The 27,405-nt window shown below is 45.6% G+C and overlaps 1 protein-coding gene across 1 annotated transcript in view; it reads right to left on the reverse strand.

Moving 5' to 3' along the window:
• Window positions 1-27,405, reverse strand: part of ankdd1b (ankyrin repeat and death domain containing 1B) — a gene marked incomplete at its 5' end in the record, with an annotated part of 91,700 nt that overhangs the window by 5,942 nt on the left and 58,353 nt on the right. Inside the window, 6 exons of the mRNA XM_084325571.1 lie at window positions 13,969-14,100; window positions 15,417-15,618; window positions 16,388-16,480; window positions 16,702-16,800; window positions 17,268-17,366; window positions 20,082-20,180. Of these exons, the coding sequence (XP_084181697.1) occupies window positions 13,969-14,100; window positions 15,417-15,618; window positions 16,388-16,480; window positions 16,702-16,800; window positions 17,268-17,366; window positions 20,082-20,180 (724 nt within the window). The remainder of the gene's footprint in view (window positions 1-13,968; window positions 14,101-15,416; window positions 15,619-16,387; window positions 16,481-16,701; window positions 16,801-17,267; window positions 17,367-20,081; window positions 20,181-27,405) is intronic.

The raw sequence follows: 27,405 nt of genomic DNA on the forward strand, positions 1-27,405 counted from the left end.
CCCCAAAGTATACTGCAAAGTATACCCCAAAGTACCCTAAAATACCCCAAAATACCCAAAAAGTACCAGAAAATACCCCAAAGTACCCCAAAGTATACCCCACAGTACCCCAAAATACCCCAAAGTACCCCAAAATACCCCAAAGTGTCTGGAAATATACCAAAGTACCACAAAATACCTAAAATGAAAAACTAAAATGTGCACATTTAGTGTAATAGTGTGCTAGTGTAATAGTGTGTAATAGTGTGCTAGTGTAATGGTGTAATAGTGTGTAAGTGTAATAGTGTGTAATAGTGTGCTAGTGTAATAGTGTGCTAGTGTAATAGTGTGTAATTGTGTAATTGTGTGTAATTGTGTGCTAGTGTAATAGTGTAATAGTGTGTAATAGTGTGCAATAGTGTAATAGTGTGTAATAGTGTAATAGTGTGCTAGTGTAATAGTGTGTAATGGTGTAATGGTGTGTTAGATTGTAATAGTGTAATAGTGTGTAATAGTGTAATAGTGTAATAGTGTGTAATAGTGTGCTAGTGTAATAGTGTGTAATAGTGTGCTAGTGTAATAGTGTAACAGTGTAATAGTGTCCTAGTGTAATATGAAAGAGGACATCCCTACTGAGCACAATGGCACAACCCGCAAGTCTCTACGACAAACTATTACACCATTAAACTATTACACTAGCACACTATTACACTAGCACACTATTACACTATTACACACTATTACTGTTGTGAAGGATCAGATTAAACCGAATATATATATTTATTTATATATATATTTAAATAGTGTTTGTATATCGTTTGATATCCCCTGTATATTCCTTGTACAATATGCACTGAATATCCCTTTAGTCTACTAAACAGCCCATAATAGTTTCATTCTACCATTGGACGAGAACCTGGCGCCAGGTTGCCATACCCCTAGGTTCAAGTTCAATCGTGCCGCCCAACATGTCGTGGCAAGCCCCGGTTCCGCGCAGGAATACGTCTGGCGAAATACGAATGGTACTATTTGTTCATAGCGCATATATATATGGCGCAAGTAAAGTAGAACTCTCTTTTAGTCCAGTTCTTTACCCTCCAACAGAGTGACAGACGCGAAGCCTCACCCACGACGCACGTGTGGTGTAGTAAGGCCTACTTGGCCTCAGAATAGGCATTGAGATATCGTGCGGATTAATAGTTGAATAGTCATAGTTTGGCACTATACCGTCGAGTTGGACGTATTCTATTAAGCTAATAATAGTCTATTTATGTATGGTGCATCGTTCGGTTAGAGTTATAAAGTTATCAGTACCCCCATCGTTCCTGACGTTATCTGGACGCTTAACCAGGCTGGGCAGACCCCTAGTGGTGCTTGCATCCGAGGAGCTCCGGGCCAGGGCGACTGGACCTGTATATTGGATTACTCTACCCGGACGACGGCGAGCCTTCCACGGCTTGGATTATGCTTTGGGTGCTTTGATTATTCCATGGATAACGGCCAACACTGCGGAGTGTTGGAACTACCCCCCGGAGAGGACTCCAGGTGAGACGGCGCTCTACACCAGTGAGGTCGCCTCACGTCTCTCCGTTGTGGACCGGCAGCTACCGTCCACCAGAGGGTCCAGCTGTATTCGTCTGCGGACCGAGGTTCTGTGGGCACCGTGTTCAAGACTTTGAATTCTCCCAAGAAATCGTCGGCCAGATGGGATACCGCCAGCGGCTTCTCTAACCCCCCCCTCCTACTGTCTTACAACCAGCGGGACCCCCCCCCCCCCCCCTTAGTGTATCCAGCTATAATCATTTAAGTACCATCGCTATAGTTTCCTAAATATCCAGGTTGTATACTTACTCCCTGCGTAACCAGAGATTGGACATTCAATGTTGATTTACCTACGAATACTCATTTGCCATACAAGTGCATATTTCAAATCATAAGTGTAAACAAGTGAACGTTGTATATACCTTTTGCTATATTAAATATTCGATTTGTACATTTGTGTGGATTCGTTTCATCAGGTGGGAAAGTGTTCATCATACTTATATCATGTACTGGATGGCCAGAAGTTAAAGTACAAGAGGTAGTGGTATTAAATACCATATCTAACAATACAGTCAGGGAATTGTACCCCTCAGTTACAATTGGTCCTTCGAGCCGGAGGGTAACTAGTGTAATATTAATATAGTGTTATTAATATTGAAATGGCCTATGATGAACACTCCACGAAACGGTCCTCCTAACCTAGAACGCCCGCGGCGCAGACGACAGACACCTCAGTACTTAGAGGCTTACACTGTCAGTCAACTACCTAGCCTTCGACAAACGGTAAACGCGGTAAAAGTAGAAAGTAAAATTATGTCTGACCTTAACGACCAGGTTTCCCCGACCACAGAGGCCCTAGTAGGTCCTAATGTAACTGACCAAGCTCACGGTGGGGACCAGGAGGGAGCGGACATGCCTTTACCCCCCGCCACTACCCAAGAAGTAGTCCCCGACCAGCACCGGGAGGAAGACAACCCTACAGAGAGAGAACTCTGCACGGAAGAAGAGGAGGAGAGCGCCGAGGAAATAGAGCTCCAGGACTCCCCAACGAGTACCCCCAGGAGCGGCTCACGCAGGAGCGGCTCACCTCCACAACCGCCTTCCCCCAGCGAAGCGGAGAGGATGCTACAACAGGCGTTCCTCGTCAGCCTGACAGCCTCTACCGAACGCGATCGACTTCAGGGTGAACGTGACCGTCTCCAAGCACAACAACGGAGCGAAGAAGAGCGCACACGCCTGGAGATGAGACGCCTTCAGACAGAAGAGAATATGGCAAGAGACCGGGCCGACGCCCAGCGCGCCGCTGCCGGTGCCCAAAGAGAAGCAGATCTCACCAAGCGCGAAGTCGAGCGCGACAAGTTACAAGCGCAGCTAATGGAGCAGCTGATCCGCAAGGCAACACCCTCTCCCTCCGCCAGGGGTTCAAGGAACTCGTCGAGACAACAGTCAAGGGCAGCGTCTCCTCAACGAGCAAGCGACCCTGAACTTGACCAACAGACCGAGCCTAGACCCCCCGCAGACCCCCTTCCCAGACCGGTCCAAGCGAGACCCAGCTACAAGGAAGGAGCGGCATACACTGCGGAGAAGCTAAATAAACGATTACAGGATCTGGAAGATCTGATAGAGGAAGAAGAGGGAGAGGAGGAGAACCAAGCCCGACGACAGCACAGTACTCCACCGGACCAGGAGGTCCAGTACAGTCCAGGCTATACCCCCGCGGCGCTGCGCTATAGACCCCCGACTCTATTCGCGGGTGAGCACGACGCACGACCAGCCCCGAGGAATAGCACCTGGACCAGCGGGCCATGGTACCCTGTCAGTACCAGCCCACAGCGAGGCGCAAGAGGGGACTCGCCCAGGAGGTCTCTCCCCCAACGCTCGCCGATGTATCAGCCATCCACGGCGTCATACATTGCCACGCCGTCATTTCCAGACTTCGCCTATGAGAGTCGAGCACAGTACACGGAGCTCCGGATGTGCTTAGAGACAATGATGGTGGATGTCGCTGATGAACGCCACAAGTATGCAATATTACTGAAGCACCTGAAAGTACCGCGAGCGCACAATATAGCGCTAGCCTATGCCACCTCTTCGACACCATACACAGCGGCCCTAGCGGCGCTGGACCAGAGATATGGACGTATATGGGATTACGTAATCCAAGAGATAAGGCATATTGATCGCCTACCCCCAGCCACAGACAATCGCTCATTTGACGACCTGTCAATCAAAGTGCAGTCCCTGGTAGGGATGCTGGGAGCGCAACGGGAAAAGGGCATGCATGAGCTATACGCCAACTCTAACGTCGAGAGGATTTTGGAGAAGCTGCCACCCGCAAGACAGGAGCGTTTTAGGCGGCAGAGAGACTACCGGGATCCCAACGGCCCCGAGCCATCCCTCCTTGATCTAGCCGACTTCCTGGCGAGAGAAGTCAGCAGCTTACGACTGGATACCTTCGGGCGGAGCACGCCAAGCTCCAGAGAGGGACCCAGGAGAATAAATGATGGAAGAAGATCGGTGACTGTCATGCACCAATCAGAGTCAGTACCGAGCAGTAAGAGTCACAGCACCCCCTCGAGAAAAGAGAAGTGGAAGATAGCGTGTCCCTACTGTGAGAAAGAACACTGGCTGTCGCAATGTGACCTATTCACAACGATGAATGCAGAAGAAGTGAGTCAATGGATAAAGTCCAACAGGCGCTGTTACCGATGTGCGCGGCCACACATGGCAGCCGAATGCCGCCTAAAGAAAAGGTGCAGTCGGTGCGATGGAGCCCATCTAGATATACTACACGACAGTAACAGAAGACAGCCTCCACCTGCACCATCGCGCGGCACCAAGGCAAGTGTCATGTACATTGACCCCGCCAGCAGCAGCGGCGCCCAAGTGCTCTTAAAGGTAGTCCGTGTGACATTGAGCTACCAAGATAAAGTCATGGACACTTACGCCGTCCTTGATGACGGGTCAGAGAAGACCCTTCTGCTCGCGTCCGCTGCGGCCCAGCTGGGACTGCGGGGGAGCAAGAACGAAATGACGATTCGGACAATAAGAAGAGATTTAAAGACGATAAAGGGCGAGAATGTCTCCTTCACTATCGCAGCAAACGGGCAGCCAGAGCGACGGTACAAGATTACAAATGCTTTCACCAGCCAAGAAATAGGACTATCGCAGTACACCTACCCTGTCGCCAAGTTGATGGATAAATATGTGCACCTGTGTCAACTACCTATCCCGCTCATAGACGGCGCTACCCCGACCCTGCTGATAGGCTCCGACCATGCAGAACTCATAGTCCCGATTGACCGGGTCCATACAGGACCCCGAGGCTGTCCTGCAGCAGTCGAGACCCGCCTAGGGTGGACCCTACAAGGCCCCCTCGCTAAATCTCTCAACCGAACAGCAGCCACTAGCTGCCTCCACTCCAGAACGACAGAAGAAGACACCACTCTCCTGCAGCATGTCGAGAGGCTATGGACACTAGAGACAATGCCCTTTAAGAACGAAAAGAAAGATATTCGTTCTAAAGAAGACATTTACGCCATCAACCTACTCGAGCAGGGGACAAAGAGAGTCACAGTCGGCGGAGTGACGAGATACGCAACTCCACTCCTGAGGCGAGAGGGAATGCCCACCTTTCACGCAAAGAAAGACGCCACGGAGCGCTATCTATTGAACACGGAGCGGCGCCTAGCCAAAGACCCCGCTCAAGAGAGTGTGTACCGCGCTGAGATTGAGAAGCTAATCACAGCGGGACACGTAACAAAGATTGACATTAAAGAGGCCGATCAGACGACCGAATCATGGTACGTGCCGCATCACAAGGTCCATCACAACGGCAAGGATCGCATTGTGTTTAACTGCAGCTACCAGATCGGATCCCAAAATCTGAATAAAGAGCTCTTGCCCGGCCCCACACTCGGCCCCTCCCTACTAGGCGTGTTACTGCGCTTCCGCCAGGACAAGGTGGCTATCAGCGGGGATATCAAAGGGATGTTCTTGCAGGTGAGACTAGTAGAGGAGGACAAGCCCCTGCTGTGGTTCCTATGGAGAGAGAGGATCGGAGATGAGAACCCAGCCATCTACCAGTGGGAAGTACTCCCCTTCGGAACCACATGCAGCCCGTGCTGTGCTACATTTGCACTACAGAAACACGTCGCAGAGGACCCCACAGCAGATGAAGAGGTCCAACACAGTGTGAAGAACAGTTTCTACGTGGACAACTGTTTACAAAGCGTTTCGACTCAAGAAGAAGCCGAGGCTCTCCTAATCAAGTTACGCGCCTCCCTGATCAAAGGCGGCTTTGATCTCAGGCAGTGGGCCAGCAGTGACCCGCACGTATTGCGCAGCCTCTCCCCCGCGGACAAGGCTGCCAGCAGCGAGACCTGGATGGCGACCATCCCAGGAGAAGCCCAAGAAATGACACTAGGACTAGTCTGGCGCTTCAAAACAGACTCTCTCCACTATAGACACAAACCCTTGGCTCCAGAGCAGGGACGGTCGACGGCGATACCGACCACCAGACGGAGTGTGTACAGAACACGCGCCAGACAATATGACCCGTTGGGATGTATTCTACCTTACACCACCAGGGCAAAGATGATTGTACGAGCACTATGGGACAAGGACCAGGGCTGGGACGACCCAATACCCGCACACCTTGCCTCAACATGGAGAGAGTGGGAGACGGAACTCCGCTCACTCCCAGGCGTCAATATACGCCGCAGCTACTTCCCATCCACAGTGAGGCCAGAGACATGCCAGATTGATCTACACGTCTTCAGCGACGCCTCCGAAGTAGCCTACGGATCGGTGGCCTACCTGCGTGCCCAAGAGAAGGGAGGAAAGATACACACTGCTTTCATCCTGGCCCGCTCAAGAATAGCCCCACGTAAGCAACAATCTATCCCACGTCTAGAGCTCTGCGCAGCCCTAGCAGGAGCGCATCTAGCCACGTTAATCCAACGTGAACTCACCATTCCGGTGCACAGAACAATCTTGTGGTCAGATTCCACGACAGTACTCACATGGATCAAGTCTGATTCATGCAGATACAAAGTCTTCGTGGGAGTCAGAGTCACCGAGATTCAAGAGCTAACAGAAGCAGCGAGCTGGCGGTATGTGGACACCAAACACAACCCAGCTGACGTCATCACCCGGGGAATGTCTCTGGATGACCTAACCCGTCGCAACATCTACAGTGACGGACCAGAATTCCTCAAGCTCCCGGAAGGAGAGTGGCCTACGCCCACCCCACGGGAAGCAAGTAACGAGGAGGCTGAGAACAAGAAACCTATGTTCTGTGGACTGAGCACAGTCGCCTCCACAGACCCCAACATAGATGACTGCATTACCCTAGCGAGTGCGCAGCAAAGAACATTCCTGCGGCACCACCCAGAGATTCAGTCCACCACTGACATGTCAGCAGCTGACTACGAAGAAGCAGAACTTCTTCTACTACAACGAGCCCAGAGAGACTCGTTCCCCGATGAGCTAGACTGTCTACAGGGAGGAAACCCCGTCCCATCAGACAGCAGACTGATTCACCTGGCACCAGAGAGTGACGCCCATAATCTCATCAGAGTGGGTGGTCGCCTGCGGAGAGCCCCCGATCTACCGGATGATATTAAGTACCCGATCGTCTTGAACAGCCGACACAAGGTCACAGAGCTGATCATAAAGAAATACGACAAGGATGTACACCACGCAGGAGCAGAGAGAGTCTTCGCGGAGATCAGACGTCGTTATTGGATACTGCAAGGGAGAGAAGCAGTACGGCGCTTCCAGCGAACCTGTCTAGACTGCCGTAAGTGGCGCGCGCAGCCCAGCATACCACGGATGGCTGACTTACCCCCCTGTCGCCTCCGAATCGGCGACAAGCCATTCCACTCCACAGGCATGGACTGCTTTGGCCCGTTGTATATAATGGGCCAATGGTGGAATGAACTACCCACCCCAGTTAGGACAGCCGAAACACGTCCAATCTTTCGCCGTCGACTAAAGACGCACTTCTTCAACCATTATCTGAATTAAAAAAAAAAAAAAAAAATCTAACCCTAACTAACCATACTGTCATGCACTTGTCCTAATAAACTAACCTACACTGTAGCACTCAACACTTTGATGAACATTGTTACTCAGCTGATAGAGTTGTGCTCTTCCTGATGGCTTGTCGTACAGAACTTGTAAGTCGCTTTGGATAAAAGCGTCAGCTAAATGACTAAATGTAAATGTAAATGTAAAGAGAGGAAGAGGCACCGAGAAGCGGTGGGGTATTGTATTCAAATGCATGACCACCAGAGCGATACATATCGAGCTCCTTCCGACCATGAGCACAGACTCATTCCTTATGGCCTTCCGAAGATTCACATCACGGAAAGGAAAACCGTCTACATTGTTGTCTGATCATGGGACAAACTTCAAAGGCGGAGAAAGAGAGCTGAGAGAGAGCTTCCAAGCTATGGGCCCAGAACTTAAGACCCACCTCGCTCCATCCCAGATTGACTTCCAGTTTAATCCCCCGAACGCACCCCACTTCGGTGGAACCTGGGAACGAGAAGTACGTTCTATAAAGACAGCCCTGTACGCGTGTAGCTTTATGCCAAGCAAGCAGTGCAAAAATTTACCGTAGTGGCATGCAGTAATGCGCCTTTCATTTTCCGCCGCCCAGCGCCCAGGTCGCGCGGAAATAGGCTGTCTATTGCCATTCTCTTTGACAAACTCTAACCTTAACCAGCTCCTTAACAACGCCTAAACTTAACCGTTCTAACCTTAACCAACTCCGAAACAATGCCTAACCTTAACCTTAACCTTAACCATGCCTAACCTTAACCATAGAAATTATATTGCCATTCTCTTTGACAAACTCTAACCTTAACCAGCTCCTTAACAGCGCCTAAACTTAACCGTTCTAACCTTAACCAACTCCGAAACAATGCCTAACCTTAACCTTAACCTTAACCATGCCTAACCTTAACCGGCGAAAGAATACACGTTAAAAAAAAATCACGTTAAAAAATATTTTCGATGGGATTCGAACTCGCCAGCAAACAAGCCATAGGATCCACAGCCATGTGTCCTTGCCAATTGAGCTATTGCTAGATACTGAATAAGGGGCGGTGACTTATATATATTGAGCTCCGCTCGTGTCGGATCTCATGCGCATGCGCGGGCACCTCGCGCGAGCACGCCGGCGCACGCACGCACCTGAGCGAGCACGCCGCCGCCGGTGCACGCACGGTAGCATTTGTCTGAAAAGAAGGGCGCTTTACCGCACTAGCGTGCGGTGACGAATGCGGAAGCATTTTTGCACTGCTTGCTTGGCATTAACGTACAGGCGCCCTGTACGCCGTGCTTGGGGCCCAGACTGTGGCGGAGGAAGTCCTAATGACAGTCCTCACGGAGATCGAGGGAGTATTGAACTCAAAGCCCCTCGGTTACGTCTCCAGTGATGTAGCAGATGTCGACCCAGTCACCCCCAACACACTCCTAATGGGGCGGCTGGACCCCGCGCTACCCCAGACAATGTACAGGCCTGAAGAAGCGAACGGCCGAAGAATGTGGAGGTACAGTCAAGTACTAGCTGACAAGTTTTGGAGCAGCTTCCTACTCCACTACCTACCGTCTCTACAGACCCGCCAGAAGTGGGTAAAAGAGAGAGATAATTTGACAGAAGGAACAGTCGTCATGATTATTGACCAGTCACTACCCAGAGCTATGTGGCCGGCTGGCCGCGTAAGCAAAGTGATCACCGGTGCCGATGGCAAGGTCCGAGCAGCTGAAGTACTCGTCCAAGGGCGCACTTACACACGTCCCGTGGCGAGGCTCATAGAACTGCCCCGACTCCCAGATACTATCGATGATGACCATGACCCCATGACTTTGTGAGTTGACTGACCCTTACAGCGGACCTTGAGTGGTAGACAGTGCGGTTAATCTGTCTCTGCTTAGCTAATTAGGTGGGACTAATTAGGGGGCGGCTGTTGTGAAGGATCAGATTAAACCGAATATATATATTTATTTATATATATATATTTAAATAGTGTTTGTATATCGTTTGATATCCCCTGTATATTCCTTGTACAATATGCACTGAATATCCCTTTAGTCTACTAAACAGCCCATAATAGTTTCATTCTACCATTGGACGAGAACCTGGCGCCAGGTTGCCATACCCCTAGGTTCAAGTTCAATCGTGCCGCCCAACATGTCGTGGCAAGCCCCGGTTCCGCGCAGGAATACGTCTGGCGAAATACGAATGGTACTATTTGTTCATAGCGCATATATATATGGCGCAAGTAAAGTAGAACTTTCTTTTAGTCCAGTTCTTTACCCTCCAACAGAGTGACAGACGCGAAGCCTCACCCACGACGCACGTGTGGTGTAGTAAGGCCTACTTGGCCTCAGAATAGGCATTGAGATATCGTGCGGATTAATAGTTGAATAGTCATAGTTTGGCACTATACCGTCGAGTTGGACGTATTCTATTAAGCTAATAATAGTCTATTTATGTATGGTGCATCGTTCGGTTAGAGTTATAAAGTTATCAGTACCCCCATCGTTCCTGACGTTATCTGGACGCTTAACCAGGCTGGGCAGACCCCTAGTGGTGCTTGCATCCGAGGAGCTCCGGGCCAGGGCGACTGGACCTGTATATTGGATTACTCTACCCGGACGACGGCGAGCCTTCCACGGCTTGGATTATGCTTTGGGTGCTTTGATTATTCCATGGATAACGGCCAACACTGCGGAGTGTTGGAACTACCCCCCGGAGAGGACTCCAGGTGAGACGGCGCTCTACACCAGTGAGGTCGCCTCACGTCTCTCCGTTGTTGACCGGCAGCTACCGTCCACCAGAGGGTCCAGCTGTATTCGTCTGCGGACCGAGGTTCTGTGGGCACCGTGTTCAAGACTTTGAATTCTCCCAAGAAATCGTCGGCCAGATGGGATACCGCCAGCGGCTTCTCTAACCCCCCCCTCCTACTGTCTTACAACCAGCGGGACCCCCCCCCCCCCCCTTAGTGTATCCAGCTATAATCATTTAAGTACCATCGCTATAGTTTCCTAAATATCCAGGTTGTATACTTACTCCCTGCGTAACCAGAGATTGGACATTCAATGTTGATTTACCTACGAATACTCATTTGCCATACAAGTGCATATTTCAAATCATAAGTGTAAACAAGTGAACGTTGTATATACCTTTTGCTATATTAAATATTCGATTTGTACATTTGTGTGGATTCGTTTCATCAGGTGGGAAAGTGTTCATCATACTTATATCATGTACTGGATGGCCAGAAGTTAAAGTACAAGAGGTAGTGGTATTAAATACCATATCTAACAATACAGTCAGGGAATTGTACCCCTCAGTTACAATTACACACACACTATTACACACTATTACACACTTACACTATTACACTAGCACACTATTACACACTATTACACTATTACACTAGCACACTATTACACACTATTACACTAGCACACTATTACACACTATTACACTATTACACACTATTACACTAGCACACTATTACACACAATCACACTATTACACTATTACACTATTACACACTATTATACTATTACACACTATTACACTATTACACTATTACACACTATTACACTATTATACACTATTACACTACACTATTACACACTATTACACAATTACACACAATCACTATTACACTATTACACACTATCACACTATTACACTATTACACACTATTACACTAGCACACTATTACACACTATTACACTAGCACACTATTACACACTATTACACAATATTACACTATTACACAATATTACACTATTACACACTATTACACACTATTACACTATTACACTAGCACACTATTACACACAATCACACTATTACACTATTACACACTATTACACTATTACACACTATTATACTATTACACACTATTACACTAGTACACTATTACACACTATTACACTATTACACTACACTATTACACACTATTACACAATTACACACAATCACACTATTACACTATTACACACTATTACACTATTACTCTAGCACACTATTACACACTATTACACTATTACTCTATTACACACTATTACACTATTACACACTATTACACTATTACACACTATTACACTTACACTAGCACACTATTACACACTATTACACTACACTATTACACTATTACACTAGCACACTATTACACACTATTACTCTATTACACACTATTACACACTATTACACTGTCTGTCCGACATCTCTGCCTGGATGATGACCAACCACCTCAAACTGAACCTAAGCAAAACAGATTTGCTCCACCTGCCGGCCAAATCCTCCGCCCTGACCGACCTTTCCATCAGTCGAGAATGCAGCTGTGACCGCGTCCCCGACCGCCAAGAACCTTGGTGTTGTCCTCGACGACCAGTTGAACTTCTCTGCTCACATCGCAGCGACAACCAGAACCTGCCGATTCCTCCTGAGCAACGTCAGAAGGATCCGCCCCTTCCTGACAAAAGAAGCCACCCAACTCCTTGTCCAATCAACAGTCATCTCCCGCCTCGACTACTGCAACGCACTGCTCGCTGGCCTCCCGGCCACTGCCACTAAGCCTCTTCAACTCATTCAGAACGCAGCGGCCCGCCTGATCTCAAACCTACCGAAGTCGGCCCATGTCACCCCACTTCTTAGGGACCTGCACTGGCTCCCCATTGCTGCACGAATCCGCTTCAAGGCCCTCGACCTAGCATACCGTGCGGCAAAGGGAACTGCTCCCGCCTACCTCCGGTCAATGGTCTCTAACTACTAGGGATGGGTACCTTTCACATTTGAACCGATACCGGTACCGGTACCTGTGAATCGATACCGGTACCCAACGGTATCTTTTTTCGGTACTTTAGTCTCAAGAAATTTTATTTACCTACCTCAGTCGTAAAAACAAAATCCAAACTTCAAATAACTACAATTTCGACAGTTTTCGGCTTGTCATTGCTCCGACTGCTTTGTTGTTGAATCAAGTAAAATCCTAGGTAAGCATATATTGTGCGTGTGAACGTTGACATGAAAAGAAAAAAAGTTAAAAAAAAAAAGAAATTCGGTTTCTCACTTGATTCGATACTCTGTAGTACCGACGTGTTTCGGTTCGGTGCCTCAAAAGTACCGAATTCGGTACCCATCCCTACTAACTACACACCCTCAAGACCGCTACGCTCTGCATCTTCTGGCCACCTCAGACCTACTCCTATCCAAGCTCCGGGAGGGTCATCAAAGAGAAGTCGCCTATTCTCAGTCCTTGCCCCACAATGGTGGAATGAACTACCCACCCCAGTTAGGACACGTCCAATCTTTCGCCGTCGACTAAAGACGCACTTCTTCAACCATTATCTGAATACAAAAATAAATAAAAAATCGAACCCTAACTAACCGTACTGTCATGCACTTGTCCTAATAAACTAACCTACACTGTAGCACTCAACACTTTGATGAACATTGTTGCTCAGCTGATAGAGTTGTGCCCTTCCTGATGGCTTGTCGTACAGAACATGTAAGTCGCTTTGGATAAAAGCGTCAGCTAAATGACTAAATATAAAAATGTATTACACTATTACACACTATTACATACTATTACACACTATTACATACTATTACACTATTACACTACACTATTACACACTATTACACACTATTACTCTATTACACACTATTACACACTATTACACTAGCACACTACACACTATTACACTATTACACACTATTACTCTATTACACACTATTACACACTATTACACTATTACATACTATTACACTATTACACACTATTACACTATTACACACTATTACACACTATTACACTATTACATACTATTACACTATTACACACTATTACACTATTACACACTATTACACACTATTACACTAGCACACTATTACACACTATTACACAAAATGTGCACATTTGAGTTTTTCATTTTAGGTATTTTGTGGTACTTTGTAGTATATTTCCAGGCACTTTGGGGTATTTTGGGATATGTTGGGGTACTGTGGGGTATTTTGGGGTATACTTTGGGGGTATTTTGGCGTATTTGGGGTATACTTTGGGGTATTTTGTGGTACTTTGGGGTACTTTGGGGTATTTTCTGGTACTTTGGGGTATTTTAGGGTACTTTGCGGTATACTTTGGGGTACTTTGGGGTATTTTAGGGTACTTTGGGTGTACTTTGGGGTATTTTGGGGTACTTTGGGGTATTTTCTGGTACTTTGGGGTATTTTAGGGTACTTTGCGGTATACTTTGGGGTACTTTAGGGTATTTTCTGGTACTTTGGGGTGATTAGTAGGACCCATTTTAACTGGTTGTCATGCCTGTGAACCTCCACTAGGGACAGATTGCTTGACCGTAGGATTAGAGAAATCCTGAGTCGTGTGAGGTGCTCTGCATCTAGAACCATACCTGCAGCAATCGTGTTCCCTGTGGCAATGAGGCTGTGGTAGAGTTCTTTAGCAGGGCTTCTCTGAGCCAGCTCCTCCCCGTGGAGCCAGATCAGCAGCATCCTGTTCCCATGCTCCTTGTAGCTCTGTTGGCCTACAGACGGGAAGCACACAGGGGTGAGGACAGTCCAAAGACACACTGAAATACAATGAAAGCTCAAGCCAAGGCAGCATATAAGAAGAGCATAGCATCGCTGGATAGTATTTAGACAGCAATGTAGCTGAAAACTATAGAAAATAAATGTTTTAATTAGAGGTGCACCAATACAACTTTTTGCTGACCAGTACTGTCAGTGCCTTTTTTTAATGTGGTCATATTCTGTCGCAAATTGGGGGGGGGGGGCATTCTTAACTCATTGGCCACCAATCACGAGTATACTCACTCTACACACTCGGCCGGAGCTCTCTGAATCACTGTGGCACAGCTACATACGTTGGAATTGCAATGCCGATCGAATCTCACCAGGTGGCAGTATCGTCTACCGTTTGAACTCTGATAGAAAAGGATCAGGACAGACAATGAATGCACTGGACTATCAAAGCAAAGCAATCGCAAGCAGATCTGCTCGCCTCAAAACCTATACTGTCCCGTAAACACGTGTAATTATAAACAAGTAATCGCGATCGCCGATGGGATCATTGGAATTATTCTTTTTGGATTACCTTCTGGCTAAGGTAAGGACCCTCTATGTCTATTTTACCGAACCTGAAACATGTTTCTGTAACGATCGCCCATCGGCGATCGTGATTACTTGTTTATAATTACACATGTTTACGGGACAGTATAGGTTTTGAGGCGAGCAGATCTGCTTGCGATTGCTTTGCAAGAGCTCCTCCCCCTCAGAGCGAGTCTTGATAGTCCAGTGCATTCATTGTCTGTAACGATCACAGTTTCTTACTTTGCCGGACATAAGCCAAGCGTTTTGTAACGATCGCGTTTTATCTCACGATCTATGGGAAAAGTATCTAGGAAATGGCCGATGTTTAGCGTGTAATAAACGACAAACTACAGTGTGTAGAAACAACTCTGTTTTCCATGTTGGACTACAAGTAGTGTCTGCCAAATGAGCCACACCAGTCTCCACAGCAATAATGCAGAACACACACACAGCTCTGCAAACATCGTGAAACACAGCGAAAGTGACCATTTTTATCTGGCCTGGAGCGGCAGAGATACGGAATTTTTATGAATCATATTGTTTACTTTCCCAACCTCCTGTTCTATTTTCTAATGTAACGGAAAGATAAACATAAATTAGATTATAACAAAACACCATTGTGCTGGTACTTGTTTCTTGGTATGGATGCTGAGTATTTGCCGAGTTGTTATGGGTGCACCTCTAACTTTAATATTGGGTGGGGGGGGGGGGGGGTAGCAGCTATTCTTTTATCAAGTCTGTAATAGGTCACCTATCCACTGCTCCTCGATGGCTGCCAGTTGCTGCTTAGTGAAGTTCCAGTGCTCCGCCAGTCTCTTCCAGTCCCCTGGCTTCAGGAGCTGGTATGCCAGGCGCCAGGCCGTGGCACGGGAGTTCTTGGTGTCATAGCGGTGGTCCAGTTTAAATGTCAGCGGAGATTGAATGTGAAGACTCTCGTTCAGCTCATCGTCGGTCTGAAAGGTCAATCAAATTACATCGGCACGTGCTTGGTGGGATGACATGCACAATTTACCTATCTCAAGCCTTGCCCTCGTCTCCATCCTCCAATCACAGCTGTTGCTTCCCTCGGAGGAATGAGAAAAGAGGGCGGGTTTGAGATGGGTCAATTAGTGAATGCCAGGGTTGCATGTCTTGACTGTCCAGCAGGATAGGGGAGAGAGCTGAACAACACACACTTAATCGAACTGACAGTGAAATTGGTAAAAAAATTGAAGCTAATTCCCCCCCCCCCCCCCCCACGGTCAGCTTTAATAGTGTTACAGAGAACTCGTCTCACATACAGGTGCAGCTCGATAAATTAGAATATCGTGGAAAAGTTATTTTATGTCAGTAATTCAATTCAAAAAGCAAAACTCATAGATTATAGATTCATTACACACAAAGTGAAATATTTCAAGCCTTTATTTGTTTTAATTTTGATGATTATGTCTTACAGCTCATGAAAGCCCAAAAGTCTGTATCACCAATAATTTTTTTTAAATAGATGTATTTTTCTTTTGTATATAGAAATGTTCACTCAGTACTTGGTTGGGGCTCCTTTTGCACAAATGACTGCATCAATAGGCTACAGCTAAATATATAGACTTTTCCACGATATTCTAATTTATTGAGCTGCACCTGTAGAACAGTGACGTTGGGAAATGTATCATCTCTGATTAATGTAATTATTGATTTCATTCACCAACAGACTTCAGGAGTGTAGTATTATACTATCAACATTACCCTCCATAAGAAGTATCTTTCTGCTTTGATGATCATGTCCACAATGATCACCTCGTCTGCTCTGGCTGCAACACCCAGCGCTGTCTTACCCTGCTGTTCCCAGGAAGGAAGGAAAGAAGACAGTGATGTTCTGACATTTAAGACATTCGTGTCCAATAACAACTGTAGGGTTCAGGCATTCTCCTCACACACCACCCCAAGTGCAGTGTACTGTGCTAGGCAGCCATGCACATTTAGAAGATCAGGATTTACAGTACCCTTAACTTAGATGAATGCCACTTTTGAATTCTTGACTCTTTTGTGTCCAGTCTTACTCTATCTTGGAGCGTCAGGTCCAGCCCAGCTTTGAGGAGCATCTCCACTACATCAACTCTGGCTAGCTCTGCTGCCAGGTGCACGGCAGTCTGGGATCTCTTAACAACAAGGCACAGTACAACATTGCATGACATTACAGCACGGGGCAAGACAAAGCATTACAGAGAAGGGAGACACTGATACCACTTTTTCACTGTCGATACTGATTCAGAGTCCTACACTTTCGGTATCGGCCAATACAGATACGATCCTTTTACTGTACACGACCATCAGTTTGGGGTTGTTGGAAAAAAGTGATGGAGATATAATGAGTTTTTACATTACAGAGAAGTATTGCTTCTATTTGTCAGAAATGCACTTTGCTTTGAATTCTGGCATGTTACACAGGGCTCTTGGTATCGGATTTTAGCATCTGGGAAATTCTCTATCCGTTTAGCCTGGTATTCAAACCGATATCCAATACCAGTATCGGTGCATCCCTATTCCAGAGTCAGAACTTTACAAAGTGATCAGCCAGAGACCCTGTTTTGAGGATGTGTGGTGGTGAATGCGCTGTGGTGAATACCTGATCAGCAGCATTGACATCGCAGCCAGCCTCCAGGAGCGTGTGGATGACGGGGATGTGACAGCTCTTCACTGCCAGGTGGAGAGGCGTCTCCAGGTGCTGAGAGCAAAAAATATCCCCTTATACAACATGGATGTTGTTGTGAAAGGGGCACTTCACCAAAAAACAATGCAGATTTATTTTGCACAAAATCTCACACACATCCAAACAAGTTTTGCACGTATTAATTTAGTTTTTTGCACGCAAGTAATTTTATTGAGAGTAAAGGAGTTTGAAAATGATCACCAGTGATGTCATCGGGAGCATTGAATCCATGTGTTAATTACAGCACCATGAAATTATGTAGATGAAAGGATAGCAATATCTTGTCTTATAGGGACTGCTACCTAATCATTTCATAGGGAGGTGTAGTGGTTACGTCATTGCCGTTTTTCGTGTTCCACCCTCTGTCCAACGCAATGTATTTCCCCATTTCTAAATCGTCCCATTTAAAACAAATAAAGCATTAACATTTGCATGGTGTACCTTTCTGTGCTTATTCATCCACAATATATAGCTCAACATGAAAATATTTGCAATTAATCATAAAAAAAAATCGCCAAATTTTATTTCAACCAAAAATGCTTAAACAATAATGTTAGTGATAGAAGGGAACTCATTTTATGCAAAAATGGAAATCTTTTCAATTTCCATGCGGCAGAATTGTTACAATAGCCGATAATCCATTATCCCAATGATAAATCCCTAAGGGTGGAACAACCAGTGACGTCAGACTACACCTCCCTATTGAGCTGTAATTAACACAACACAGGGATTCAATGTCCCGATTGATTGATTGATTGAAAACTTTATTAACAGATTGCAGAATGGGTACAATACAGTACGGCTCAACAATACAATACAAACAATTAAGTTTCAGTTTAAACTTTATTTGAACAGGGACAGCACACATTAATGATTGATTGATTGAATTGATTGAAAATTGTATTAACAGATTGCAGAATGGGTACAATACAGTACAGCTCAATACACACAATTGTTAAGGGGATGCAGACCAGAGAAAGACTTTCGTCTTGTTTACATCAGGGTCCCCCATTTTCAATTCATCATAACATATGACATACAGATAGACAGTACTGCTACATCTATACATTTATGACATACCAGATTTACAAATACAGTACTGTTTGTGATACAAAAAGAGTAAAAAAAAAAGAGTATATACATTTGACGAAGAAACTACATTGTAGGAGGTGGGGTGGGGGGGGTTGGGTAGGTGGGGGGGGAACTGTACATTGGAGGTGGGTGGGTGGGGGGGGGATGGGTAGGCGGGGTGGGGGTAACTGTACATTGGATTATCGACGAAACCTTACTTGGTCCAAGAAGAGGGTCTCGTGTATTACTGGGTTAGGAGTGGACATTTACTGTACATTGGAGGGGGTTGGGTTAGGACATTTACAGGGGCCAGTTTCGAATTGCAGTCTCCCGTAGGTGCTCCTTGAGAGTGGTTTTAAAAGTGGGTAGTGATTCACATTCCTTTACAGCTGTGGGTAGGGCGTTCCACATTGATGTGGCATAATTGCAAAACGTGTTTAGTCCCTTGTTTGAGCCGAATCTGGGTTTAACATGATTTGTGGAACTCCCTCTGGTGTTGTGGTCATGGAATTCACTGACCTTTGGGAAGTATTTCGACATGTACATGGGTATCTTAGTGGTGTAGTGTATCTTGTAGACCAGGCCCATTGCAAGTTGCTGTACTCTGTCGTCTACTGTAAGCCATCCTAGTTTGTCAAAATGGGCAGGGGTGAGGTGGGTTTTAGGAGTAAGGTCAAGCAGTAGTCTGACCAGTTTGTTTTGTGATGTTTGTAATTTTGTTTTTAGCGCCTTTGAGGTGTTTTGGTACCATGAGGTGCAAGCATAGTCGTAGTACCCTTGAATGAGTGCTCCTGTTAGTCTTCAAGGTATTCTTGTTTACCAGAGAGGAGATCCGGTACAGGAATCTTGTTCGTTGGTTGACTTTTTTGATTACATTGGTTGCCATTTTGTCACAGGAAAGATTTGCCTCTAGGATGGAACCCAGGTCATTTCATCTTTCCTTGTGACAATATTGTCACCCACTGTAACAGAGAGGCCGTTGGCCTTGCTCAGTTTGTTATTTGATCCAAAGAGAATGGACTCTGTTTTTCCCAGGTGTAATGATAGTTTGTTATCAGCGAGCCAGGTGCAGATTCTGCCGAGTTCAGAGCTGAGGGCTTTTTTTTTTTGTACTTAATTTTTTATTTTCATTTTTTCAACAACATAGACAATACGGTTCAACATACACAATTATAAAGACATAGTATCAAATAGAAATAAAAATAAAAAACAAATAGACAAAAAATAAGAAAAGAAAAAAGGGTGACATGGGTCCTTCGGTCCATTCTATATTTACATTGTTTATTTACATTTCCATTTGTTTTCCTGTTTCCTTTTCACTCTTCTGTGATGTCGTTCTCTTTCTTCCTATATTCCTTGCTGAGGGCTTTTTCAACCTGCAACTTGTCCCTGTCAGAGACCAGCAGGGCTGAGTCGTCCGCGAACAGGAACAAGTTGCAGTCACAAGCTGATGACATGTCATTTGCATAAATTAGGAACAGTAACGGTCCTAGTATGCTTCCTTGTGGAACACCACAGCTCACTGGGAGGGGGGGCATCTGTTCTCTCCCCTCCAGGTAGGATTGCATCCAGCTTACTGATGAACTATCAAAACCAATTGATTTTAGCTTGTCAATGACATCACTGATGTCCATATTTGTATATATTGTGGTCATTCACCTGATTCTGAAAATCCATCTGGGCCTGGTTGTCTAGAAGCAGTTTCACCATTGATGTGTCACCCCTCTCTGAAACAGGATGGAGAGCACTGCATTTGACCTGAGAAAAAGGAGGTTTCAGCTTAAAGGAACATACCAACATCAATCAAATTAATTTATATAGCACATTTAGACATGACACTTGTCAACCAAGTAAGTCGCATATCTAAAAATAAAAAAGCTTAAGGGCTTTGTAGACCAATATGAGAACCTTGAAATCTATTCTATAGCGCACCGGGAGCCAGTGGAGGGAGGCAAGTACAGAGGTGATGTGGGAAATGCGCTAGCGGTCTTCTCCAGAGTCAGACAAGAAGATGGATACCAGCGACTTCGGGTTCCTGAGAAGCGTTTTATAAATGCAATGAATTATTATTATTATTATTATTTAATTCCCTCTCTGTGTGTTCAGTAGAAAATATCCGGCTGCAAGCTAGCCTAGTTTAGCACAAATTAATGGAAGCAGATACACTAGCCTATCTTTTATTTATTTTTTATAAATGTTTTTATTTTCCTTTTTCTTTCATACACTAATAATAACAATGACAACAGCGACAACTACAATAATAACAGTACAAGAGACAGGCAAACAAGAAAAAGTAAAATAATAAAAATAAAATTAAAATAAATGTGGCTCTTATGTGTGTGCATTACCTATGTGTGCTATATATATGTGTGTTCTACCTACCCATGTGTGCATTACCTACATGTATGTGCGTGTTTTATGTGTGAATGTTTGATATGCCTGTGTAATTTACGCGTGCATGTTGCATGTGTGTGAGTGATGTGTGTTTTATGTGTGTGCATGCGTATATGTGTGGTGTGAGCGTGTGTATGTGTGCGTGTATATGTAAGCACCTTTACATTAGTTACGGTTCCCTCGGTTATGGGTAATGGGGAAACCCACCAATCACAGTGGTAGACAGTGCAGGTCCGATATGAGACAGATATGGGTCCCATATCTCATAGAAGGTGTCCAGTTTAGAGTGCAGCATGCACATGATATATTCACAGGGAATGCATTCCATTATGATATTGTGCCATGACCTCTTTGATGGGACCTCTTCCTTGATCCAGAACAACAGAATGTTCTTCCTAGCAGCAAATGTCAACAGATTGAACAGTATCTTGTGTTTGAAATTGGCAATATGAATATCTGGGAGGCCTAGTAAGAGGCAGAGGGGATCCAGTTCGATGGGGGTCTGAAATATGTCAGATAGTTCCTCTACGATGTCGAACCAATAGCTCTGAAGCTTTACACAGGACCAAAAGCAGTGGCCGTGGTTTCCAGTCTCTATCTTGCATTTAAAGCAGAGTGGGGATGTATTGGGATCCATTTTACTCTTAAGGGCAGGGGTAATATGAATGCGGTGCAAGATTCTAACTTGGATAGACTTGGTGCGGTTGCAAACAGAGATTTTTTTTGCATAGGTCCATGCATCCTGCCAGTCTACATCCGTGATCTCTGTCTTTTTCCCAGGACTGTTTAGTAACAAGGGAAGATAAAGATGAATTAAGGTTTAGAGTACTATAGAAGATAGATATTTGTTTTTTAGGAATCTGCAAGGAGAGGGCTTTCTCCACCTGCGAGGTGGAACTGTAAATTAACAGTGAGGTGTCCTTGGTGATAAACTGCCTAATTTGTAAGTATCTAAAAAATTCTGTTTTCAATAGACCATACCGCTGCTGCAGCTGTAGAAAGGACATTAGGATCTGGCCATCAAACAAGTGGCCAAGATCAGTTATGCCCTGCGTATGCCAGGTCTTGAAGCCGCCGCCAATTTGGTCTGGCTTAAAGTCAGGATTGCCTACGATCGGGGTAAGAGGAGAGGTCAGCTTAGCTCGGCCCTCCACCTTACGGACAGTCTTCCAGGCCTTGACGGAGCATAGTGTGATGGGGTTGGAGCATATTTTCCTAACAGACTTAAAGTCTTTGATAAATAGTAGGTTCCATAGGGGGGACTTAGATTGCGAGGATTCAATGTCTAGCCAGATTGATAGTGGGTCTGATCTGAACCAGCCGACAAGTACCCTAAGGTGTGCTGCTAGTTGTTAATGTCTAATATTAGGTAGGTCTAGACCCCCATCTTCACTATCCATCTGTAATTTGGCCATTTTCAGACGCGGTTTCTTCCCATTCCAAATGAATGAGCTTAGCCAGCCTTCTAGCACCTTGATAACCTTGTTTGTCAGCAGCACTGGGATCATTTGGAGAGGGTATAATAGTCTGGGGAGTACGTTCATTTTGACGAGGGCTATCCTACCCAGCCAGGAGATTGGTAAAGGGGCCCATCTAACTAAGTCTGCCCTTATGGTGTCTAAAAGGGGGGGAAAGTTGGCCTTAAACAGTGTATCATAGGGGGAGCTCCAGTAGCTCACCACGTACCGCGAGTGCTATTTCAGCGCCGTGGACAACCGCGCTCGCGCGGATCTGGGGCTGAGCGCGTTCGAATCCCGGACGGCAGCCGTGCCTTTCCCAGAGTGTCTTTCCCCCCCATCTGAACCCTTTCAGCCTGCTCTGTCGGTCGAACTTGACCAAGTATGAATGCGAAGAAAAAGCGATAAACGCTAAAAGAACCAGGTGACTGGTCAAAGTTTAAAAAAAAAAAACAGTGTATCATAGGTGGGTGTCACAAATACTCCTAGGTAAACAAAGCTGGAGGGCGACCAGCGAAATGGGAAGGGCTCGGGCAGGATCGGAATGGATTTAAGTGTCCCTTAGTGGCATTGCTTCGGATTTGGAAAAGTACATTTTGTACCCCGAGAAGGGTTAGGCATGGGATGGAAGAGTCAGGTTTAGATATAAAGATCAGTACGTCGTCCGCGTAAAGAGTGATTTTGTGTTCCCTCTCGCCCACTCTAATACCTGAGATCTCGGCTGACTGCCTTATGGCCTGAGCGAGTGGTTCTATGGCCATGTCAAATAGTAAAGGGCTAAGAGGATCCCCTTGGGGGTTCCCCCGTTGTAGAGGAAAGTTGTTAGACCTAAGCCTGTTAGTCAGGACCGCCGACATCCGTGAGTTGTAAAGAACCTTGACCCAGTCAATAAAAGTGTCTCCTAGGCCAAATTCAGCAAGGGTTAGGAACAAATACAGCCATTCTACACGGTCGAATGCCTTCTCCGCGTCGAGAGACAGAGGGTCTGTCTCACGAGTCATTTGGATGATATTATGGAGCCATCTCATGTTGTCGGTAGAGTTCCTAACTTCCTACCCTTAATAAAACCAGTCTGATCTTCGTTAATAATGAAAGGGAGTACTTTTTCTAGGCGCATGGACAGGATCTTGGAGAGCAATTTTTGGTCCGAATTAAGTAGGGCTATAGGCCTATAGGAGGCGCACTTTTCAGGGCATTTACCCTTTTTAAGGAGAAGGCAAATATTAGCCTCCCGTAGGGACTGGGGTAATATCCCAACCTCAGAGGAGTGATTAAGCATTGCCAGCAGGGGATCCAAGAGAATATGACCAAATTCCTTATAGAATTCGCATCCGAAACCGTCCGGGCCCGGAGCCTTACCAGATGGCATACCCTTAAGGGCGCACAGAGCTTCTTCCTTCGTAATTGGGGCGTTAAGGAGCAAGTTCTGATCTTTCGATACCTTAGGGAGGTGCAAGTCAGCGAAAAAAGCTTGCATGTCAGAGAGAGCACCATCGGGTCATTCAGTCCTATAGAGTTGGGCATAGAAAGAGGCAAACTCTTTATTAATAGTTTTGGTGTCAAAGGACCTGACCCCGTTGGAGTCCGAAATTGAGGCTATTACTTGGGTGTCAGCCCTTTTTTTTGCCAAGTTAGCTAGGCACCTGCCAGTAGGGATGGGTACCTTTCACATTTGAACCGATACGGTACCGGTACCCAACGGTACCTTTTTTCTGTACTTTAGTCTCAAAAAATTGTATTTACCTACCTCAGTCACGAAAAAAAAAATCCAAACTTCAAATAACTACAATTTCGACAGTTTTCGGCTTGCCATTGCTCCGACTGCTTTGTTGTTGAATCAAGTCAAATCCTAGGTAAGCATATATTGTGCGTGTGAACGTTGACATGAAAAGAAAAAAAAGAAAAAAGAAAAGGAAAAAAATATATTTTTTTTTTAATTATTTTCCGGTATCTCACTTGAATCGATACTCGTAGTACCGACGTGTTTCGGTTCGGTACCTTAAAAGTACCGAATTCGGTATCCATCCCTACCTGCCAGGCTTGTCACCGTGTTCGTACATTCTCTGTCTGGCAAATTTAAGAGAGTATTCGGCGTCCTGGATCAGAAGAGTGTTTAACGCGGTTCTGGTGGCCGTAAGCTCTATAAGCACAGCCGGGGCTGGGTTTGAAACATGTTGATTCTCAAGGTCGGCTAGTTTGGATTCAAGAAGTTTGCATTGTTCATTTTTCTTGCGTTTCTTGGATGATACATAAGATATAATCAGTCCGCGAGAAAAGACCTTGGATGTTTCCCAGAGCAGAGACGGGTTATCCGTAGATTGCGAGTTAATTGAGTAGAACATTTTAAATTCCGATTCGAAATAGGAGACAAACATATCATCCTTGAGGAGGTATGGGTTGAGACGCCAACGCCTCGACAGTGCCCTCTCTTCTGACAAGGAGTAGACCAGATATATAGGGGCGTGATCCGATAAAACAATACTTCCGATTGTGCAGGACGATACTAGAAAGAGCTTAGACTGAGGAAGGGATGAAGAAATAGTCTATTCTACTGTTGCTCTTGTGTGGGCCGCTAAAAAAGGTGAACTTCAGTTCGGATGGGCAAAGGGTTCTCCAGACATCTGAGAATCCAATGTCTTTGCATAGGGAGGAGAGCATCTTTGCTTGCCTAGAGGGGGGGCCAAACTGGGTGGGAGTTTGTCAAGAGACGGTATAAGGTGACAGTTAAAGTCTCCGCCCACAAAAGCATTCTCAGAGGCCAGGCCATTAAATTCAGTAAATATTTTGGATAGAAAGTCAGGGGAGTAGCCTGGGGGACAGTATACATTCATAAATGTCATTTCTTTACCCTTAAGAACCCCTTTGATAATCACATAGCGACCGTGGCTATCTAAAGAGGAAGTTATGAGTCTAAAGGGGAGATTTTTATTGACCAATATGGCCACTCCTCTAACTAAATGTAGAATAGTTTGTGGCGAAGACCTGTCCCACCCAACTCTTTTGGAGTTTAGCTGTGTCGTTGGGTCCCCATGGGTTTCTTGTAGTAAAGCAATAGAGACATTCTCCTTCTTTAAAAAGGTCAGAATCGCCTTCCTCTTCGCTAGTTTCTGAAGACCTCGAACATTCCAGGAGCAGAGCTTAAAGCTCTCAGAGTTAGCCGTAGCCATAGAATATTAGGGGGTGTGTAGGCAGGGCAGACCTGGACAGGCCTGTGGGCATGCAAGATTCACTTATTTTAAACACTATGCACATGTATTTTGAGCCATACATAAAACAAATATTAATGACATTAAAAACATAATAAAGGTGTGGGACCAGTGGGTCTTTCCCCAACATCACAGGGACTCACCAACATTTCCAGAAACTTCAAACCTACCATTCGTAGAACCATCTCTCAGTGGCTAACTGCCACACTCCCCTATATACAAAAGTGCCTCAAAGTGTAGAGTAAACAAGAAAATTCAAATTGAACCATAAGACATTAGTAAGGTCAACGGCTGGAACCCAGCACTAGTGGTAAAAGGGGGGGGAGGGGGTTGTATCTTTCAAGCATGTTGCGGTAGGACAGGCGTGCAGTACATCCACCAGGCCGGGAGGGGGCGATACTTTGTCCCTAGGTCTGTTATCTCCCATGGTGCTGGTTTGACCTTGTGCGATTAGGCCTCCACGCCAGAGGAGGGCGCTGTGCAGGGGGCCGTCTGCCACTCCAGCGCGCACGTTGTCAACAGCAAATAGTGACGTGTGCTATGCGGGTGGCTAGCTGTATGTAGCTGACAAGGCCCGGCTGGCGCAGTCACGATACCCCAGTTCGTTCAATGTGCAAGCAACAGTAAACGGAAGGACAGGACACACTCACTGAGAAACATTGCTTTATACTGAAAACTAGGGTAAGCCATTTTAAGTTTATTAGTGAATCTTAAAAGTGAGGAACCAGCTGACTTGATTAAAGGGGCGTGTTTAAAACGGCCATTTTGTTTAGTTAAGTGCCCCCATTAAGGGACTGTTTCCTGTTTACTAGTAGCAACTGATTTGCTGAGTGAGCCATTAAGAGCCTGCCCTGTTTAAAAGCAGAGGTCCAGACTGTGTTGAAATCACTCTGTACTGAGCTCTGTTAAGGAAGGACAGGACACACTCACTGATAAACATTGCTTTATACTGAAAACTAGGGTAAGCCATTTTAAGTTTATTAGTGAATCTTAAAAGTGAGGAACCAGCTGACTTGATTAAAGGGGCGTGTTTAAAACGGCCATTTTGTTTAGTTAAGTGCCCCCATTAAGGGACTGTTTCCTGTTTACTAGTAGCAACTGATTTGCTGAGTGAGCCATTAAGAGCCTGCCCTGTTTAAAAGCAGAGGTCCAGACTGTGTTGAAATCACTCTGTACTGAGCTCTGTTAAGGAAGGACAGGACACACTCACTGAGAAACATTGCTTTATACTGAAAACTAGGGTAAGCCATTTTAAGTTTATTAGTGAATCTTAAAAGTGAGGAACCAGCTGACTTGATTAAAGGGGCGTGTTTAAAACGGCCATTTTGTTTAGTTAAGTGCCCCCATTAAGGGACTGTTTCCTGTTTACTAGTAGCAACTGATTTGCTGAGTGAGCCATTAAGAGCCTGCCCTGTTTAAAAGCAGAGGTCCAGACTGTGTTGAAATCACTCTGTACTGAGCTCTGTTAAGGAAGGACAGGACACACTCACTGATAAACATTGCTTTATACTGAAAACTAGGGTAAGCCATTTTAAGTTTATTAGTGAATCTTAAAAGTGAGGAACCAGCTGACTTGATTAAAGGGGCGTGTTTAAAACGGCCATTTTGTTTAGTTAAGTGCCCCCATTAAGGGACTGTTTCCTGTTTACTAGTAGCAACTGATTTGCTGAGTGAGCCATTAAGAGCCTGCCCTGTTTAAAAGCAGAGGTCCAGACTGTGTTGAAATCACTCTGTACTGAGCTCTGTTAAGGAAGGACAGCCTACACCCTAGTCCTATCTTACACTCCACTCTGAAAAATCTCCCTTTCCCTCCCACTCTGCTATTTCTCTACTTCCTCCCTGCCACTCTTGACAAGACAATGTGTCTCATACCTATATCCACAATCTGCTCCTCTAGAACAGATTTAACCCACCCACGGCAGTTTG

This window comes from Notolepis coatsorum (assembly GCF_963971535.1).
Source record: "Notolepis coatsorum genome assembly, chromosome: 1".
Classification (NCBI taxonomy): domain Eukaryota; kingdom Metazoa; phylum Chordata; class Actinopteri; order Aulopiformes; family Paralepididae; genus Notolepis; species Notolepis coatsorum.